Raw genomic sequence first — 21,215 nt, forward strand, 5'->3', positions numbered from 1 at the left:
ATATGAACAAGGATAGCCCAGAAAATGCCAGAACAATATGAAAACCAAATCTTGGAATTTCACAGATTTATAATTAATGCTAAAAAGTACACAAACTATGAGCACCTCCGTAGCCAGGTGGGCAGGAGCAGCAGTGCGTAGCACACGCTTCTTGATTAGACCGGGGTTCAAGCCCATGACCACTAAATACGGAGGATGCAGAAAGGTCAGGATATGACCACTGCATATCCCCGGAGCAATATGGCCTTAGTTGGTAATGCTCCTAAAAACCAAATAACAACAACAAACTATGAGCTTGGCTAAATTGGTAATATGGATGAAGTACCTTTAACATTTGATGTACCCTCAAATACAAGTTGGATGTTAAAGGTACAAAATCAGTAACTATGAAGACATCAGGACAATAAAAGACACACTGTAGTGCTGTTTTGGTTTGTTGTGCTGATGGAACGAAACTTACACCTCTCTTTATATTGAAGAGAAAAACTCTGCCAAAGGAAAAAATTCGACCAGGTATTTTTGTCCATGTTCATCCCAAGGGGTGGATGGATAAAAATGGAAGTCAAATTATGGCTGGAAAAAGTGTGGCTGTGGCATCCTGCTGGCCTTCTCATGAAACCAGCCCTATTGGTATATGACCAATTTCATGCACATAAAACAAAGGCCAGAAAGAGGAGGGTGGTAAAGTTAAAAACAAACGTGCAATTCCAGGTGGGCTTACCAGCCAAATGCAACCACTGGATGAAGGCACCAAGAACTTCTTAGTGTGCCAGTGGGTAAAAAATTCTTGGGATGCAGTAAAGACCAAGATAGTTGTAAAGCTATTTAAGAAGTGTGGCATCAGTAATGCCTTGGACAGCACAGAACATGATATTCTGTTTGATGAGAATGACAGCAGTGATAGATCACAGAGTTTAAGATGAATAAAAACTTTCTTTTTTCTTTTATTGCCCAATTTTCTTATTGTTCTTTAAGGATGAATTGGAATAATACTTTTGTATATGAATTTTGAGATGACTTAGATAATTTGAGTTCATCTTAGTATGTATGGTATTATAAAAATAGTCATATGCGTAATAAAATGCTTTTGTTTAAAAAGAATTAGAAGTTCTTCAAATATGTGTAATAAAATAAATCAATTCCTCAAAAATGTTTTTTTCCCTAAATAATCTTTACCAAATTATGGGTGCACCTTATATGACAATTATGGTAATTAAATACAGTAATTAAAAACACAATGAAATTTTAAACTACCAAGTATGTGAAAAGGACAATCTTACTATTTCTATTTTTGCCATAATTATCATGCCTCTGCTGTTTAAGAAATCAATGTGTGCTTCTCCTTAGTTGGCCCACTTTTTTTTTAAGCTGGACCTCAGAAGAAGATTAGTGGTATTCTGATAATTTGGTGGCCCAAAAAAAAATTTCTTATCATCTCACTAAATGTTCTAAAAGCTATTGGAAACCTATTAAAATAATACCTGAAAGGAATAAAAAAAATTAATCCATAGAAAATATCCACAACAATATGATAAAAACAAAATGACATTTGTGCAGGTGAGCATAACCTTACACTCCAGGTGTAAGGTTATTATATAAAAAACACTCCCTGAAATAAACTGAGGCTAGCAACAATTGGATGGGGGGAGGGGAGAAATAACACAGTATTCTCTTAAAATAAATTTTAAGAGAAGGGTGTAAAATTTTATTTCAATGTCCATTCCACAGTCCCAAAACAAACAGGTCCATTTAAAAAAAATAAAAACAATAGTTTAGGAATATTTTCAGATATGAAGAGTGAAAAATTATAAATAAAATAAGTAGATGAATTAACTTTACTAATTAACTTCCACTGAAAAATGCAAAGACACTGGGCAGGTAAAAACAAGAACTTCACATAAAATTAGTATTGATACAAGAAATAAAAAGTGAAGAAAAATTTATAAAAAGGAAGGAGTGCATCAATAAATACTGTGTCAATTCCAAAATCTCACAGGTGTTTCTATGCCAGATGTTTAAGTTCTCCAAAAATAAACAATTTGCAAATATAAATAATATGAAAACAACTAGATTGCACAGTATACCATATAAAAAAAAAAAAAAAAAGCATCATAACAGTTTAGAAACACAGAAAAGGAAAAAATATAAGCATCTCCAAAGAATAAGAGACAACCTTTTTATCGTGTGAACTGAGAAATGAAAGCAAAGGAAAGTGTTTTAATCTGAAACTGAGATTCGCATATTTTTACATTTTATTAAGGACCTGCTTGATTGCATAAATATCATCCTGCTTTTTTTTTTTTTTTTTTTTAGCTTTTTTCCTTCGATAATTTACAGCTATAATAAAATAGCAGTTGTTCAAGATAAATATGCCGCACATACAAGAAATGGTGCTAAGTGGAACAAACAAATCACAAGATAAACATTTTCTGGCATTCTTTTTAAGTGCAGAAAACTGAGCAACAACACTAAATGAAAAATAAGTATGGTGAAAAAAATATATATATCAAATGAAGTTCAGGTCTCGAACTCTATTATTTTTTATCACAACATTTCTTTGAAATTCTATTTCTATTCTAACAGTATGATTAATTGTAAACTACAACCAACCCCCACCAAAGAAACTTATCACACAAATCCATTTCTTTCTTCAATTACATATGAGATTTGTCTTTATAAAGACAGGATATTAATCCTTAAAACACTGGTGCTAGCAAGCCATTACGCTGGAGATTAACAAACTATAACAGGACAATTTTACAGACTGATAACAAAATCAAACATGGCTATATCAGTGCATGGCACTGTACAATGTGGGACAACATAAACATAAACATATACATACATACATACATACATACATACATAGTGAGCGTTTTTCCACAGTGGCCAGTAGAGGCAGCACCATCTACTCAATTTTTTGGCTTTTTTTGACATAAGCAAAAAATATCAAAAACATCCAGGAAGAAATAACAGTGTAGATATCCAATCTGTTTTGTGACTACCGCTGTGATACTGTTCCTCTTACAGTTCCTTGCTGTCCATTGGTAGGCGGTGTTACTGTAGACGGCACTGCTACATTTGTAGGAGCACTCATATTGGGCATACTTACTACTACTACGGGTTTCACAACAGGTTGAGCTGAAACTGACCCAACTGCTGCTGGTTGCAGAAACTGTTGCTGAATTATGGGAATCTGGTTCACAGATTTAAGAATTGGAGATGCTAAAACTTTCCCAAGTTGCTGAGGTTGAGCAAGAACTTGAGAATGGTGTACTGCAGCTGCATGGGATACCACAGATACAGGTGCCACCAACGGTGTAACTGCAGATACATGACTGCCTGCTGACACAATTTGGCCTACTGGAGTTGCAACTGGAGATTGAGACATAACATGAGTGACATGTGCCACACCAGATATTTGTGGAATTGAAGAGCGCACCTGACTCGTGGGTGTGACTGGTTTTATGGCAGCTGTAACAATATGACGTCCAACATTGTTGATTGGAGAGGCAGAAACTGAAAAACATACATAGATAACAAAACTATTGTAAACAATTTTAAAATCGTTCTAATTTTTTTTTTAAAATGTAAGCTTACAAATAGGATATAATAACACAGGTCTCTCAATAATATTAATTCAGTTTCAAAATAGGATGAAAATTAAATACTTATAGAGTTAAGAGACCTAATATATTTATAGAATTCAAGTTTGTTATTAATATTTAAGATATGGTAACCCAAGAATTCTAAGAATTAAATAGTTTTTTATTTTTTTTTTATCATCAAAAATATATCTAGTATTTCATTAGCTTAGGCAACTTAAAAGATTTTGTTACTGCATCTCTCTTTTTTTTTTTTTTTTTAAGTCAATAAAATACAGAGAAATTTGTTTTTTAAATCTTATCTTTGTGAATGAAAACATTCATAGGAGTTCAGTATAGAAACACTTGTTCATGTATAAATGCATTTATTATAAATGTACCTATTCCTTTAACTATAGTTAGTAATGCTTATATGAAGCATTTATCACCAACACTGAAATTTTTAAAACTGTTCAACCCCTCTAGCTGTTGTGGAGGGGAGGGCAACAAAGAAGGTCAAAAAAAAAAAAAAGTTATAAGTAGTAGGTGGAAAGGATAAGAAAAATGCAAAGTATTAGTGACCCAAAATCTCTGAATGCAAAAATGGCTGCATTCAGAGATTTAGGATCAAAACTACAATGAACAAATAGTAACATCTTACTTTCACTACTATGCTCAGTATTCTCCTATTGTATTCTCAGGTTTTCATAATTCTTTATGAGTTTGAGGGTATTTTCCCTGACCTTGGGCAGGAGTGGACAGGGGTCACCAGATTTTCCAGTGGCCTTGTGTTGTAGAGCTCCAAAGAAAGTAACAAGAGCTGTTGACTATCTAATTGCAAATTAGATAGTCAACTATCTAATTTGCAATTGCAAATTTTAAAATTTGTATCTTATGCTATTTTTGTTTGGCGAAGGAGATTGTATGCATCAATTTATTTAGTCAGAGTGCTCTAGTTCACCGTGGGTTGAGTTGTTCATTGTACAGGATTCTAGCCTATAAGAAATAAAGTAATAAAGGAGAGTAGAAAAATAAGATAGAAAGAAGTTTAAGTTTAAAGAAGGTGAGGGAAGGGGAAGGAATCTACAATATACAAGAAACATACTGTAGCAAAATAATATCAGTACCGATTCAAAAGGGATTAAGGAAATTTAGTATTTAAAAGGCCAAAGAAAGAAGAAAAGATGCCAATTTAAACATAAATACTGAGAAGACAAGGAGGATGGATTATCATGGTAAAGTCATCAGGGGACACAGCCAAACAATTCACCTAACACAGTGTTTCATACATCCAGGGCGCCTCCGTAGCCAGGTGGGCAGGAGCAGCAGTGCGTAGCACACGCTTCTTGATTAGACCGGGGTTCGAGCCCGTGACCACCAAATACGGAGGATGCGGAAAGGTCAGGGAATGACCACCGCATATCCCCGGAGCAATATGGCCTTAGTTGCTAATGCTCCTAAAATCCAAATAACAAACAAACAAACAAAAATACATACATCCAGACCAATGCAAAATCATTTTTGACAGTAATAATACAATTACATAGCGTAGGGACCACCATCCTAGCCAATGCTATTTCTAATTATATAGAAGGCCACACCAGGAAAAAACTGGCTAGGACAGTGATGGCTGACTACTAGTAGGAAAGGACTGAGAACCCATATACCACGGGAAGAATGGGAGGCCCTCCCAAGATACAGATTGGAAAAAATGAAACAAAGCATGCTGGTTGAAAAGAGGGCATCAACAACAATGATACAGAGGCTCAAAATTGTAAAGCCACTTAGAGCTAAGTAAAATTAATAATAACATAACTCCCAAGAATATACAACTACCGAGAGATTAAAAAGCTAGGAGAACATGAAGGAGGTTGTAACAGTGTTAGGGGATATCCCCAGGGGCTCACATCTGGTGAGGGCTTGGCACACCCAGGGTCCTGAGCTAGACATCATCATTCTTCTCATTCTTGGTGATTTCCTTCTACCTCTCTCTGTCAGGGTAACTCAGAATTTTTTTTTTTTGGCTGGTACACCATATGGCTAATAATATTAATAATATTAGATGTGAGGACTATTCCAGAAAACTGGAATATGAGAAGGGGCGGCAACCAGTTATAGCAAATTAAGCTATGTGAACACACAATTTTAGGTGGCTTTAATTCCCACCCATTTCTCCATTTTTTTTTTTTTTTTTTTTTTGTGTGGGATGTATATATATCACACATGCTTGTGTGCCCATACAGCTTAATTACCCAATCAGTGTTCACCTCCCCTTCTCACTCTAGGCCCACATTTGGTTATTTTCTGTGAAGTCAGACTTTGTAAATTATTATCATCATTTTTCATACACATATTTCTTAATGCTTATATGAATTGGACTTCCACTTTTTCTGTCCATATATATTCATTTTCCAGGTCAATCCTTGTGTTTGATCAGTCCCCCTATTTTCTCCATATTTCAGGATTGAATGCAATTTTCTAATACTGTTACTACCCCTACACCAATTCTCCCATCCTTTTATCTCTCATTGGCTGCACATTGTCAGGAGTTACCTTATTATTAGTTTTACTCAGCTCTGTGCTACTTTACAATTTTCAGTATCCATTCCTTTGTCGTTGACGTTCTCTTTCCAGCCAGAAAGCTGTTTCATCTCTTCCTAATTGCTCTCTCTCTCTCTCTCTCTCTCTCTCTGTCCCAGCCACTTTCATGCTGATTGTGGTCTTCTCTCTGGGTAAGATTTCTATTACCATATCTTTTTTTTTTCTCTTTATAATTTTGCTATAAAGTTATACTAGGCATCCTAGTTATACCTGGATGTTAAAATGCTTTTAACTATCTCTTCCCCCCCCCCCAGCCTTTTATACCTTTCAGTTTAGCCATAGAGAAAATTCTGCCTTTTAGCTATTTTGATATGTTGTTTCAAGGTAATTTCTCTCAGCTACGGTTTATGTGCTGGAGTTCTGGATTGTGTATATAATGGCAGTGGTGAACACCTGTAATTTATGTCTTTCCATTTTTGTCAGGTGTTTTGTCAATAAATCCATTCTTAGAGTTCCTTTAACTTCAGTTCCTTGTATATGTTTTAATTTTTTTTTTTTCAATTTTTAACTTATACACTTTTTTCTATATTAAAATGCCTTTATGCAATGCTAATTGTAATTTACAAAAATTTAAAAAAATTATTAAATTATTTTTTTAAAATTTTAATAATTATTTACTTAATACAGTTACAAATAATTATAATGATTTTAATAAAAATTCAAAAAGTTTAATCATTTTAAATATTTTTTTAAATTTAAAAGTATATTAAAATTTTTCAAATTTAAATTTAATTTCAGATGGTTTAATAGTGTCAATGATTCTCCAAATCCAATCCGATTCATTCTTTTTTTCTTTCTATGCACATGTGAAAAATTCCTTGTCCACATTCTTGGTTCTACTGGCCAGAGAAGACTTTTCATAATTAGCTTTCACAGTTTAACTCTTTTTGTGGTGCTGTTATAGACCAACTTACATCTGCTAAAGGCTGCAGTACTTGTCATAGCTCTATAATTTTTCCATGCCATCTTTTTCTGTTTTACTGAAATGAAAAGGTCAGCTTATTCATCCATCTTGTCACCCTCTTTATGTTATATTTTTTCATTCATCACTTCTGGTAGAATCTTGGTTATCTGAACAATTGAGACCTAGGATATTTTGAATAGCTGATTTTTTCAGATAATCAGATAATTTTTTCAGATAATTATAAACTCTTTCTAAGTATAAAAAAGGCAACAGAAAAAAAATTCATTAAAGAAAATTATAGTAATTTGCATTTATGATTTACATTTTTCTATACATACTTAGTATCATAATCATCATCTTTTGCATCTACGGACCTCCGAAGTCTTTTTTTGCCTTCACAATAAAGTAAACCCCCGCTATTCGCGGTCGCTTATTTAATATAAAATGAAACCTAAAAAAATGTGAATTTTAAAGCACCGTGGACATTTTCCACCATAAAAAAACATGAGCACGGCTAAAATTATCTTTCCCGGTCAAAACAGCGCTCAGTGGGTGAGGGAGAGGGATGACAAAATCGCGAGCGTGGGTGTTTCTTGCTAATCCTTGTTCAGTATGTGTTATGCGCTTGTCATGGAAGGTTTCGTCGTTTGCTTTTAATTTATATGCTTATAAATTGATATGCATACAAAAGTGATAAATCTACCGTTTTCAATGTAAAACAGACTTTTTTGAGTGTGTTAACGGAAGAAATTTATTGTGGACAAATTCTTTCTAACCTGTACAAAAATATGGCTATGAATAACAAGAGAAATGTGAAAAGATCAAAGAAGGTGATGACATTAGCGAATAAAATTGAGTTATTAGATAAAATTTCTAATGGTGAAAGTGTCTTCTCAGTGGCAAAACATTATAAAATCAATGAGTCAACGGTATGATCAATCAAGAAATCAGAAGAAGAAATCCGCCGTAGTGTCCGTGAAAACATGCCAATTGCTTCAAAAATTTGCTCTGTAACTTGTGATGTTAAATTAGAAAAAATGGAAAAAGCTTTAAATCTGTGGATAGAAGACCGAACTCAAAATAAAATTCCATTAAGTTCACTCATCATTCGTGAAAAGGCAAAACTCCTTTATCAAAACTTTAGCGAAACAGGTGATAGCACTGATGTGATAAGTTTTTTAGTTAGCAAAGGCGCTGGTTTGAAAGATTTGTTTGAAATTTCTAATAAATATTACATTGTTTCATATTTTCATTTCGATGCCATATGCTTGCATTTCACTATGTACTGTCTACGTACATAGTCATATTATGAAGGTACATATAATACATACATAGACAAAATTTTAGACTAGTTTTTAAGAACCCCTTTATTACTATGGGAGCCATAACTCAGTATTCGCGGCATTTCCCAGGAACGTAACCCCCGTGAATAGCGGGGGTTTACTGTACTTCTCCACTACTCTCTGTCTTTTGCTGTCCGCAATTCCAAGTCTTTCTGCATCACTACAGATAGTGATGCAGAAAGTGATGCTTCCCATGTCTTTCTGGGCTTTTGCTTAGGCCATCTCTTACCCAGTTTTGTCAGGAAGATTCTCTTTGATATTCTACTCCCTGGCATGCAAGTTACAGTGGCAGCTCACTTGAGTTACTCCCCCCCCCCCCCAATTCTGAAGACACCATGTTAAGTATAAAAATATTAGTCCAAATATCTTTCTGAGTACCTTATTTTCAAAGGTCTGCAACTTACTTTTCTGCTTAAGACCCACTATCCAGGGCTCTAACTGGTAGATTAGGAGAGGTCAGATGGCAGTTGTGTGAAACTTAATTTTTTGCATTTATAGATATCAATTTGGATTTTAAAATAGCATTTAATGAATTCAAAGGTCTGTCATTCCGTATTTATTTTTCTATATTTTGAAGTGATTCTTCAAAAGTAGCGTAGGGTCTGTGGAGAACATCATCCGTCAACAATTGCATTTGAGTAAAGTGTCTGCTAGATAGGTTCCCAGACTTCTGATCCCTTACCAAATGAAGGAAAGAGCACAATGCAAACATGAAATGTTGTAGATGTGCCAGAAAAAGCAAGAGGATGGTTTTTTTTTTGTTTTTTTTTAACAGCTAATCACCATGGATGAAACTTGGATCCATCACTATGCTCCTGAAATTAAATAAATGTCAAAACAATTTAAGCATGCAGGTGCAACCAAGTGCTGGTAAGGTGATGCTGTTAGTTTTCTGGGATCAGCATAGGATAATACTAACAAATTACACTGAACAACAAATTTTGGGTCATATCTTGTTATGGGCATGAAAGTAAGTTTACTTTATAGATTTTGGGGTGCTAAAACACAGAAATAGAGCATAAATTGGCTCTTATTTTTGAAAAAAGTAGTTTTTTATATTTATACAAGGTATTTTTTATTTGTATGGCAGTAAGATAGCTACAGAAACTGAACTTGGCCTGTTATAACGTAAGAGCACTTATCGGCGAAGATAGGATATTAGAGATGGAAAAGGAATTAGAAAATGTGGATTGGAATATATTATTGGTTTGGCTGAAACAATAAGAAGTTTATCGAGTGAAAATCTGCTGTACACCAATGGAAACAGTGAAAAGAGTGAACGTGGAGTTGGCTTTCTGGTCTGTAAAGATATAAAAAACAACATTTTGGAATTCAAAAGTACATCACCAAAGGTGTCAAAGACTGCTTCTCAGGATTTCTAAGAGGTACAAACTAAATGTTACAATGATTTATGCACCAACATTAAGCCATGATGATGAAGAGGTTGAAGAAATGTACACCGAAATTGAGAGACTTCTAGATGAACAGACATTATTATGGGACACTTCAATGCTAAGGTCGGAAAGAGACAAAACAGTTCAGAAACAAAACTACAAGAAATTTTGGAATTGGTGAAAGAAATGAAAGACTTGTGGAATTTGCAGAATCTCGAGGAATGTCAGTAATGAACACTTTTTTCCAAGAAAAGGGTGAACAGAAAGTGGACATGGAAAAGCCCAAATGGATTAACAACTAATGAAATCGATTTCATCCTAGCTAACAGAAAATATATTGTGAATGATGTTATCATCCCGAACAAGGTAAATGTTGGAAGTGATCACAGAATGGTAAGATGCACACTTGATATAGATGTAAGAAAAGAAAGGAAAAAAAAAACTGACCCAAGTAAATAATATGAAAGCCTTTAAGATAACAGAAGAGGAGAAAAAAACGGTATGAAATGGAACTTAGGAACGAAGTCAGAACTTCTGCAGACCTTTCAGGATCAAGATATCGACGAGGAATACAGCAACTTTCTAAAAGTGATAAAGCCTGAGAAACCTATACATAAAAAGAAATCCAAAGAAGAAAAAATTAGTCAAGAAACACTTGTTGTGATGAACCACAGATGCCAAATGAGAAAAAGATAAACACTGACAAGGACAAAATTGAGTGTACTGAGTTATGCAAAGCCATTAGAAAGAGACTGAGAGAGGACATAAGCAGATTTAACACAAGAAAAGTAGTAGAACAAGTATTAAGGGAAAACAAAGGACTTAAATTGGCAGCCATGAGCAGTAATACAGAAAGACAAATGATACTGAACTGAAGAATAGCAATAGCGTACTTATAAATAGCAGAGATGGCATAATTCAAATAGCAGAAGACTATTATAAAGAATTATATAATGAGCGAGGGAATGATGCCAGCAGTGGGAAAGATAGATCACAAATTAGCAACGTATACAACATACCCGATATCCTTCCTGATGAGGCAAAACATGCACGGAGGAAAATGAAGAATCAGAAAGCCCCAGGTGAAGAAGAAGTTACTGTAGAGTTGTTAAAATTGGGAGGAAGAGACATAACACAAAAACTGGCAAGGCTCTTCACAAAATACATTAGGAAAGGTGTGATGCCTAAGGAGTGGAATAATGCAATCATAATTTTGTTGCATAAGAAAGAAGATAAATTAGAAATTGGAAATTATAGACCAATTAGCTTGCTGTCCCATATCTACAAGTTGTTCACAAGGGTCATTACTAACAGAGTAGAAAGAATACTTGATGAGAATCAACTAAAAGAGCAAACTGGCTTTAGGACAGGAGGCTCAACTATGGATCACTTTCATGTAATAGCAAAGCTAAAGGAGAAAGCAAGTGAATATAAAACACCATTATGCTTAGCATTTGCGAATTATGAAAAGGCATTCGACTCCATACAGCATAAGGCAATATTTCGGGTACTGGAAAGACTAGGCATCTCATACCTTAGTTCGATAAGGAGGCACAATATCTCTGAGTTGTTTACTGCTGCCCTTGAAGAAGTTTTCAGATGATCGGACTGGTTGCAGAAAGGAGTTAATGTAAATGGAGAGTACCTAAACCATTTATGATTTGCAGATGACATTGTGATCATAAGCCACAATTCCAAAGAATTAGAGGAAAATCTTAATCAGTTATGCAGAGTTAGTAAGGATTTCGGACTAAAGATGAATATGGCTAAAACAAAAGTAATGATGAACAAGTATGCCACAGAAAGGTACTAGGTAGTAGTAATGGAGGCATGTGATGCAAGAAAGCAAGTGTATGAACTTATGTTGCATCAGCCAAAAAAAAAAAAAAAAAACAATTTCACACATCCATTCCCTCTAAAAGTTTGTCCAGTTTCTCCTTGAATTTATTTAAGCTATCAACTTCCACAAAGACAGATGGAAGTTTGTTCCAACAATTAACACCCACTGGCTAAAGGCAAATTCCCACATCTATTCTACAATTGTCTTTCCTCGATTTGAATTTATGCTCCCTCAGGTTCGTAATCTGAGCAAGCGGAAGAATCCCATCAGAATTCAGCATGCTCAACCCATTCAAGGCTTTATACACCTCAATCAGATCAGCTCATGCATGCCTAATCTCCAGCCACTGCAATTTGCAGAACTTAAGCCTTTCTTGGTAAGAGGACCCCTTTGTTCCCCTCACCAATCTTGTTGGTCTTCTCTGTACATGCTCAAGCAACTCTACATCCTTCCTAAAATGAGGTCTCCAGACCTGTACCCAAGGCGTGGCCTGACCACTGCCTTATACAAAGGGATAATCACCTCCTTTTCCCTACTAGAAAAATTCTCTTATATCATTGACAATACCCTATGACCTGCTCTGGAAGCCTGTTTGCATTGCTCAGAAAATGTGCTGCTGTAAAAGAAAAAAGATGGGGAAGGCTGTCAAAAAGTGTGTGTCTACTCCACAATAATGCCCCTGAAGCATTCCTCGCATGCTGCAGTGAGATGTGCCCATGAATGTGGGTTTGAAATATTGCGACATCCTGCTTGTTCTCTGACCCTACACCACGGAATTCTTCCTCTTTCCTGCCCTGAAGTCCTTTCTTTGCAAAAAACACTTTGTTCCTGATGATGAGGTAATTTTTGCTACCAAGTCGTGGTTTGAAGGACAGTCAGCCAGTTTTTCACAAAACTGGCCTGCAGAAGTATATTAAGAGATGGCAAAAAGTGCGATTTTTTCTGGCGACTATGTTGAAAATAATGTAATATATGGTCTTTGTTTTATCTTTCTATCAAAACTATTTCTGCGTGAAGAATAATCTTTTATGAACACCCCCCTCCTTGTATTTGAAACAATTTCTTTCTTTATTCAGACCTTGGAGAAACTTTCATTACACGTAGTTTGTATGCAAAGGAGGTAAAAGTAATTTCTTTCTACATCCTTCCTAAAATGAGGTCTCCAGACCTGTACCCAAGGTGTGGCCTGACCACTGCCTTATGCAAAGGGATAATCACCTCCTTTTCCCTACTAGAAAAATTCTCTTATATCATTGACAATACCATATGACCTGCTCTGGCAGCATGTCTGCATTGCTCAGAAAATGTGCTGCTGTAAAAGAAAAAAGATGGGGAAGGCTGTCAAAAAGTGTGTGTCTACTCCACAATAATGCCCCTGAAGCATTAATGACCTCTGAACCTGGCATCAGAGACTGTCTCTTGGTGGGCACGCCTTCCCAATGCTCACTACTTCTTGCTCAACTATCCCATTCACACAGAAAGTAACACATTTTTGGAACACAGTTGTTGGCCAAGGAGCAGACCAATAATTTTAAAATCTATGCCGATTATCCACCCATGATCCTTGTACTGAATTTTTTTACAAAAGAAGTTTAACATTTTTGCTATTTTCTTTTAAGTCTGCTGAATAAATGCATACTTCTTTCCACTTTGAAGGAGAATGCCTTTGAGGATGAATTTTGGAGAATGCCTCTAAAAAAGTTTATGAGTATAGGATGTTGCTGCAATTAATCATGGAGCTTTCTTCAGAAAAATGGAGCAACAATTCTTTTTCATGATGTCTACACCATAAAAAGACTGTTCCAGCAGCCAGCAGACCTTTGGATATAAAACTTGGTCCTAAAATCTATGAAAACCCTTTGGTAGATTTAAATCTCTCTAGAGATCAAGTTCATTTTGTGTAAACAGCTATGATCCAGATTTGTGAAAATGTCAGATTCGGGATCTGATGGCATTAGTTCAAGAACGACTGGTGGAGGTGATACCAGTAGTTTAGGTCTATGGGGTACTGGCCTTACAGCTGAAGTAATGTTGTTGGGATACAAAATGTTTTGCTACAGAACATTTACAGAACAAAAGTAGCAGTCATTAAAATGATGATCCGAGGTTTCTTCCACACTACGAGAATGGCAAATATCATGGTTTTCTTTTTACCACATTTCTGTCACTGCAAAGCCCTCCATACATGTACTCTTGATCTCATTATCAGTAGTGATTTCTTCATGCATTAAGAATCTGTAGATAAAGGAACCACTAGGTGGCTGTGATCACAGTATGCTGACGTGGGATTTACTCAAAGATGTAACTACTGTCAGGGGTAAAGGGAAGGGTTTTTGCTTTCGAAGGTGACTTACAATGGTATGAGACAGTTTTTAAAGTCTATATAGTGGGACCAACTGATGATGTTACAAACAGCAAAATCTAAATGGGAAGCATTCAAGGAAGTAATCTTGGAAGCTACTAAGCTTTTTATCCCAACTAAGAAGTACTATTCAAGGTTTAGTCCTAAATGGATTTCAGGTGAACTAATGAGGATTGTGGCAAAGAAGAAAAATGCATGGGATGCATATAAATCATCAGGTGACACAGAAGCCTATGGCAGATATAAGCTGGTGTATAATCAAGTCACAAAGGAGGTTAGGCAGGCGAAGGCAGATTACAAGAAATCTTTGGCAAAGGATGCAAAGAAAAACAGCAGAGAATTCTTTACTTATGTAAACTCTAGAAGGAAGAGGATGAATCAGATTGGTCCACTTGATATTGATGGTTCGACTTTTGAGGACTCTGCTCAAGTAGCTACCAAACTGAATGAGTATTTTGCCTCTACATTCTTCCCACATGAGGAGTTATTCAGGAAGGGGAATGTCAGAAGTTTATCAAACCCTGGCAGGGAGCTAAATGATTTTGTAATAACTGAGAGCAAAGTGGCGGAGAAATTTTTGAAGTTAAACAAAAGAAAGGTGCTTGTGGTGGAAAGGATCTACCCAGTTATATTAAAGGAGGCAGCAAAGGAAGTAAGCAAACCCATAGCCATATTTATGAGAGCTACCTTGGACTCAGGGGAGGTCCCCATGGACTGGAGATGTGCAAATGTGACCCCAATTCACAAAGGAGGATCAAAAGGTGACACAAGTAATTACAGACCTGTTAGTTTAACTTCTGTTCTGGGGAAATTAATGGAGGCGCTGGTTAAAGAAGCACTACAGAATCATCGAGACAAGACTGCAGTTATAGTTTGGACACAGCATAGGTTTGTTGAGGGGAAGTCTTATCTGACCAATCTGACTGGATACTACAATGGGTCACAAAGGAACTGGATGCAAAAATAATTTTTATATCATATACAGTAAACCCCCGCTATTTGCGGGGGTTACGTGCCTGAGAAATGTTGCAAATACCGAAAACGCGAATACTGAGTTATGGCTCCCATAGTAATAAAAGGGTTCCGTTCCAAAGTATGAAATGTATAAGAAAAATTAGTCTAAAATTTTGTCTATGTATGTTTTATATGTATCTTCATAATATGATTATGTACATAGACAGTACATAGTGAAATACAAGCATAAGGCATCGAAATGAAAATAAGAAACAATTTATTATTAAATGTAATATTATTAGAAATTTCAAACAAATCTTTCGAACCAGCGCCTTTGCTAGCTAAAAAACTTATCCCGCCAGTGCTATCACCAGTTTCGCTAAAGTGTTGATAAAGGTGTTTTGTCTTTTCACAAATGATGAGTGAACTAATGGAATTTTATTTTGAGTTCAGTCTTCTATCCACAGATTTACAGCTTTTTCCATTTTTTCTAATTTAACATCATGAGTTACAGAGCAAATTTTTGAAGCAATTAGCACGCTTTCACAGACACTACGGTGGATTTTTTCTTCCGATTTCTTGATTGATCGTACCGTTGACTCATTGATTTTATAATGTTTTGCCACTGACGAGACAATTTCACCATTAGAAATTTTGTCTAATAACAAAAGAAATTTCGATCTTTTCACAATTCCCTTGTTATTCGTAGCCATATTTTTGTAGGGGTTAAAAAAGAACTTGTCCAAAATAAAGTCACTTTCTTTTAACCGTTAACACACTCAAAAAAGTCTGTTCACACTAACACACTGCAAAACAGTAGATTTTTCATTTTTGTAAGCATATCAATTTATAAATGATAAAATTTATTCAATTTATAAGCATTTAAAAGCAAACGACAAAACCTTCCATGACAAGTGCATAACACATACTGAACCAGGATTAGTGTGAAATATCCACGCTTACGATTTCTTCAACCTTCTCCCCCCACCCACTGAGCGCTGTTTTGACCGGAAAGATGATTTTAGCCATGCCCATGTTTTTTTATGGAGGAAAATGTTCACGGCTCTTTAAAATTCACACTTTTTCAGGTTTAATTTTATATTAAATCAGCGACCGCGAATACGTGAAACCGTGAATACAGATACCGCGAATAGTGAGGGTTTACTGTACTTGGATTTCAGGGAAATCTTTTGATACTGGTGCACATGGAAAACGACTATACAAGTTGGAGAGTATGGCATTAAAGGAAAGTAGTTGCTGCTATGGATAAGGGATGGTTGAGTGGGAGAAGACAGAGAGTAGTAATCAATGGACCCTGCTCTTCGTGGAGTAATGCTATTAGTGGTGTCTTCCAGCGGTCTGTGTTGGGCCCATTGTTGGTTTCTGTATTTATCAATGGAAGGCACATCAGGCTTAATGTCCAAGTTTGCAGACGATACGAAGGTTGGCAGGGTTGTTAATGACACTAATGACAGTATGCTACTGCAACAGGATCTGGAAAAGTTGAGCAGATGGGTTGAGAGGTGGCAACTGAAGTTTAACAATGACAAATGTAAAGTACTGCATATGGGTAGCAGTAACCCAGAGTAACGTATGAACTGTGCAGCACTACATTCAGAAATAAAAAAACCTGAGGGTAATTGTGCAGTCAGATACGAAGTTTTCTGAGCAGTGCAGACAGTCTGCAAGAATAGCTCATGGTGTCTTGTCAATGATATTAGCATTAGTAGAGGCATTTGATGCAAGAAAGCAAGCTTATGCAGCATCAGCCAAAAAAAAAAAAAAATAATAATAATAATAACTAAATAAATAAAAAATAACCACTTCCACTTCACCCCTCTGTTCGTTCGAAATACCTGTCCAGCTGAGCCTTAAACTTATTTAGGCTATCAACTTCCACGACAAGGGATGGAAGTCTATTCCACCAACCAACCACCCGCTGGCTAAAGGCACATTTCCTCACGTCTATCCTACATCTGTCTTTTCTCAATTTGAATTTATGCCCTCTCAAGTGATTATTCTGAGCAAGAGGAAGAATCCCATCAGCATTGAGCATGCTCAAACCATTCAAGGCTTTATACACCTCTATCAGATCACCTCGCTGGTGCCTAGTCCCAGACACTGTAAGTTGCAAAACTTAAGCCTTTCTTCGTAAGAGCAACCCTTTGTTCCATTCACTAATCTTGTTGCCCTTCTCAATTTTTCTAGCAGGATAAAGAGGTGATTATCACCTTGTATAAAACAATGGTCAGACCACACCTTGAGTACTGTATACAGGTCTGGTGCCTCATTTTAGGAAGGCTGTAGAGCTGCTCAAATGAGTACAGAGAAGGGGAACGAGATTTGTGAATGGAACAAAGGGTTGCTCTTACAAAGAAAGACTTAAGTTCTGCAAATTGCAGTGTCTGGAGACTAGGCACCTGCGAGGTGATCTGAATGATGTGTATAAGGCCTTGAATGGTGTGAGCAAGCTCAATGCTAATGGCATTCTTCCTCTTGTCCAGATTAGTCTCCTGAGGTGATATAAATTTAAATTGAGGAAAGACAGTTATAGAACAGATGTGCAGAAAATTTGCCTTTAGCCAGCGGGTGGCTGATTGTGGGAATATACTTCCATCTGTAGTTGTAGAAGTTGACAGCTTAAATAAATTCAAGGCAGAACTAGACAAAAATTTGGAGTTAATGAATGGGAAGGGTTTTTTTTTTTTTTTTTTTGGCTGATGATATATATGCTGGCTTTCTTGCATCATATGCTAATGCTAATGTATGGCACACTTTATAGGGACCAACATTTATCTTGGTCACCTAATTTAATTTCAAAATATGCAGCACATACATTTTAAAAAATAATGTTATGTCTTTTCTTTCATCACAACACAGTTACCACAAATGTAGCAAAATATATTTGGATTGTTGATGCAACCACTAGTTGCTATTATCAATGACACAGAATATGAAAATTAGATAAAAAGCAGATACTAGTTAGCACAACTACATTAGAAAACAACTGAATAACTAAATGCAAAAGAAACACTTAGTATATTTACATAGCTAACTTTCTTGCAGGTATCAATATATCTAAACATATCTGGACATGTTCCATATTTCCCCATGTATAAGACACATCTTAATTTTGGGGCCCGAAATTTGAAAAAAAATGTATTACATAAAGTTATTGAACTCAAGTTTTATTCATCATAAAATTCATACAACTCCTCATCACTCCACATCCATCAGCTTGTCCTCATCTGTGTCTGATAACGAATCACTGTCTTCATATATTTCCTCGTCCTCAGTTCCATCTATGGCATTTGAAATGCCACACTTCTTAAATGACTTGACAATGATCTCAATCTTGATATTATCCCAGGATCTTTTCACCCAGGTACAAACTTCTCCTATAGTTGGTTTCTTCACTCTTCCTGCTGGTGTCAAATTGTCCCCAGAAGACTTTATCCATTGGTTCCATTCGCCTCTCGTGGCAGCTTTGAAGGGTTTGTTAATGCTGACAGCAAGTGGTTGGAGATGGGATGTCAAGCTTTCAGGTATGATGGCAAGTTTTGTTTTTTGCTCTGCAGCAATCTTCTTTGTGTTTTTTTGTTATGTGTGCCCTGAACTGATCAAGCACCAATAGGGCAGGTTTGCGTAAGAGCCCACCTAGACTCCTGCTCCAAACTTTCTCAAACCAGATCTTCATCCCATCCTGATCCATCCAACCCTTGTCATGAACGTGGACAATCACTCCTCGAGGAATGTCTTCTTTTGCCATTGTTTTGTGTTTGAAAATCAGCATAGGAGGCAGCTTGGTTCCGTCGGCAAACAAGCTAGAACAACTGTATAATGGCTCTTTTCATGTCCACTTGTCTTCACAGTTACAGTTTTCACCCCCCCCCCTCTTATCAACAGTTCTGTTACTTGGGACATCAAATTCAAGGGGGACTTCGTCCATATTGCAATCTGTCCCAACTCAAACTGATGTGTTTTCCGACATTGAATGACAAAACGATGAAATTCAAGGACCTTCTGCTCATAGCTTTCAGGCATCTTTTGGGCAAGTCTGGTGCATGTACGCATGCTTAGTCCATTCCGTTTCATGAACCTGAAGCACCAATTGTGTCCTTTGAAATTAGTAACTTCTTTTTCATCACAAATTCTTCTTGCCTCATGCTGAACCATCTTTGTGGACACAGGAATTCCAATTGCCCTTTGCTCTTCAATCCACATCTTCAATTCCCTCTCTAAATCAGGCAATTTTGCTGACTTGCCTCTCATGGCCTTCTTCTGCTGTGGCGTTTTCAGTAGGGTTTCTTCTTCCCATAGCCAATCTCGGATTGTTTTCTCAGTTGGAGGAGGACCAAACTTACGTTCAGCATCACAATTTCCATTCACTTTTGCAAACTGGATAACTTTTAACTTGAATTCAGCACTGTACAAAAATCTTTTCTGAGCCATTTATGGGCAGAATGTGGCAAAACGTAACCTAATATACCGGTAACAAGTGTGAAACAACGAGTGCAAAGACAACAAGCGTGAAAAAGCGGGAAATGCAAGTAAAAAAAATCTACAACCACTGTATAAGACACTCCCAGTTTTTAGACCCCAAATTTTTCGAAAAAGGGTGCGTCTTATACACGGGGAAATATGGTATATACCTGCCACTCACAAAGCAAGTAGTATGCATATCGTGTATACTTGGAATGTATATCTGAGAAAACAATTCTTACTGTTTGTGAAAAAGCTGTATATGATAGGTAAAAATGGTTTAAATTTTTAGAATTAGCACTAAAAGTATACCTAGAAGAATGAATTCTGGAAATATCAAATCTATGCAGACCAGTGTTTTCACACCAAATATTTCGTTTTCAATGAATTAACTTGTAGTAAAAAATTAATATAAATTTATTCATTTAGAGCACTTCATTATGGATAATTAGATCATTTACTAGTTTTAGTCCATGTTCATCATTTTTGCTCAAATAGAATTTTTTTAATGCAATAGTATACAACTCCCTCACCTACCCTTTAATAGATGAAAACTCCTTCCTTTTTATATTCCTTCATACAGCCCTACCATAAACAGCAAGTACTCTATTTCTTAAAAAAATTAACATACAATCAATGTAATGCATTGTTTGTATTGTAATGCATTGATTGTATGTTTGGGTTTGATAAAACCTTTATATATACAGTGAAACTTCCCTTTAACGGACAGCCATGGGGAACGAAAATGTGTCCGTTAGAGAGAAGTGTCCGCTAACAAGAAGTCTGAGGGAGAAAAAAAAAAAAAGAAAGAAAGAAAAATTGTTAAACGTTTAATGTAAAATTAAATTAAATTATATACAGATTTTGCACAATATTTTTGTAAATAATATACATACAATTGTGCTATGCATATTATGACTTTATCTTAAGAAAAATGCATACAGCAATCACTTATTTTCTTCTGCACCTTCTTCTGGCTGATAGTTTTGTTTTCAACATTTGTTTGGAGTGAAGAAACCATCGAAAGTCCTTCAGTAGCTTCTTCAGCAGCGAAAAACATTTTTAAACGATTGATTTGTATGAGCGCTTCTTCTATTTTCATCGGTGGTTCGTCGTTAATATGTTCTTCGACAGAATGACCTCCTTCCATTTCTTCATCCTCATGAGGAACTTCTTGAAAAATATCGATGATAATGTCGTTGATATCTAGAGCACCATCTTCTGTAGTCAGGTTCGAGTCTATATCTTTGTAGCCAGGGTCACTTGTAGCGGAAGTATCGTACATTATCAATAGATGTTGAAGTTCTTGTTCTTCTTGGTGCTCCACACTGCTGTTCACAACTTCAATTTTTGCGTTTGATAAGCCAGACTTTACAAAACAGTTCACGACAGTTTGTTTTCTAATTGCATTTACTGAAGAGGAAATCCATTGAATCGCATCTAGGGTGCTGATTTTCTTTGCAAGGTCACTCACACACGTTACATCGTTCATGTTTGCAATGAGATGTCTTAAAACACGTTTTCTGTAGTGAAGTTTAAAATTTTTTATTATCCCTTGATCCAAGGGCTGACACTCTGCAGATGTGCTTGGTGGCAGAAAAACGATTTGAATGTTGGACAATTCAATGTGCGGGTGAGATTCAGCATTATCCATGAAAAGAATAATTTTTCTGTTTTGACGAATCATGTTTTGGTTAAATTGACTTATCCATTCGCTCATGATATCTCGTGTCATCCACGCTTTTTTATTA

At 36.0% G+C, this 21,215-nt stretch overlaps 1 protein-coding gene across 1 annotated transcript in view; it reads right to left on the reverse strand.

Annotated features, from left to right (window-relative positions):
* Nucleotides 1-3,001: 3,001 nt before the first annotated feature.
* The window catches only part of LOC150080555 (uncharacterized), a 144,046-nt gene continuing 125,832 nt past the window's right edge, over nucleotides 3,002-21,215 (reverse strand). The window contains exons 9-10 of the mRNA XM_090380731.1: nucleotides 3,287-3,519; nucleotides 3,002-3,196 (exon numbers count right to left, since the gene is read on the reverse strand). Of these exons, the coding sequence (XP_090236857.1) occupies nucleotides 3,002-3,196; nucleotides 3,287-3,519 (428 nt within the window). The remainder of the gene's footprint in view (nucleotides 3,197-3,286; nucleotides 3,520-21,215) is intronic.

This window comes from Mastigoproctus giganteus, chromosome 9, assembly GCF_048544385.1.
Source record: "Mastigoproctus giganteus isolate SK-2022 chromosome 9, ASM4854438v1, whole genome shotgun sequence".
Taxonomy (NCBI): domain Eukaryota; kingdom Metazoa; phylum Arthropoda; class Arachnida; order Uropygi; family Thelyphonidae; genus Mastigoproctus; species Mastigoproctus giganteus.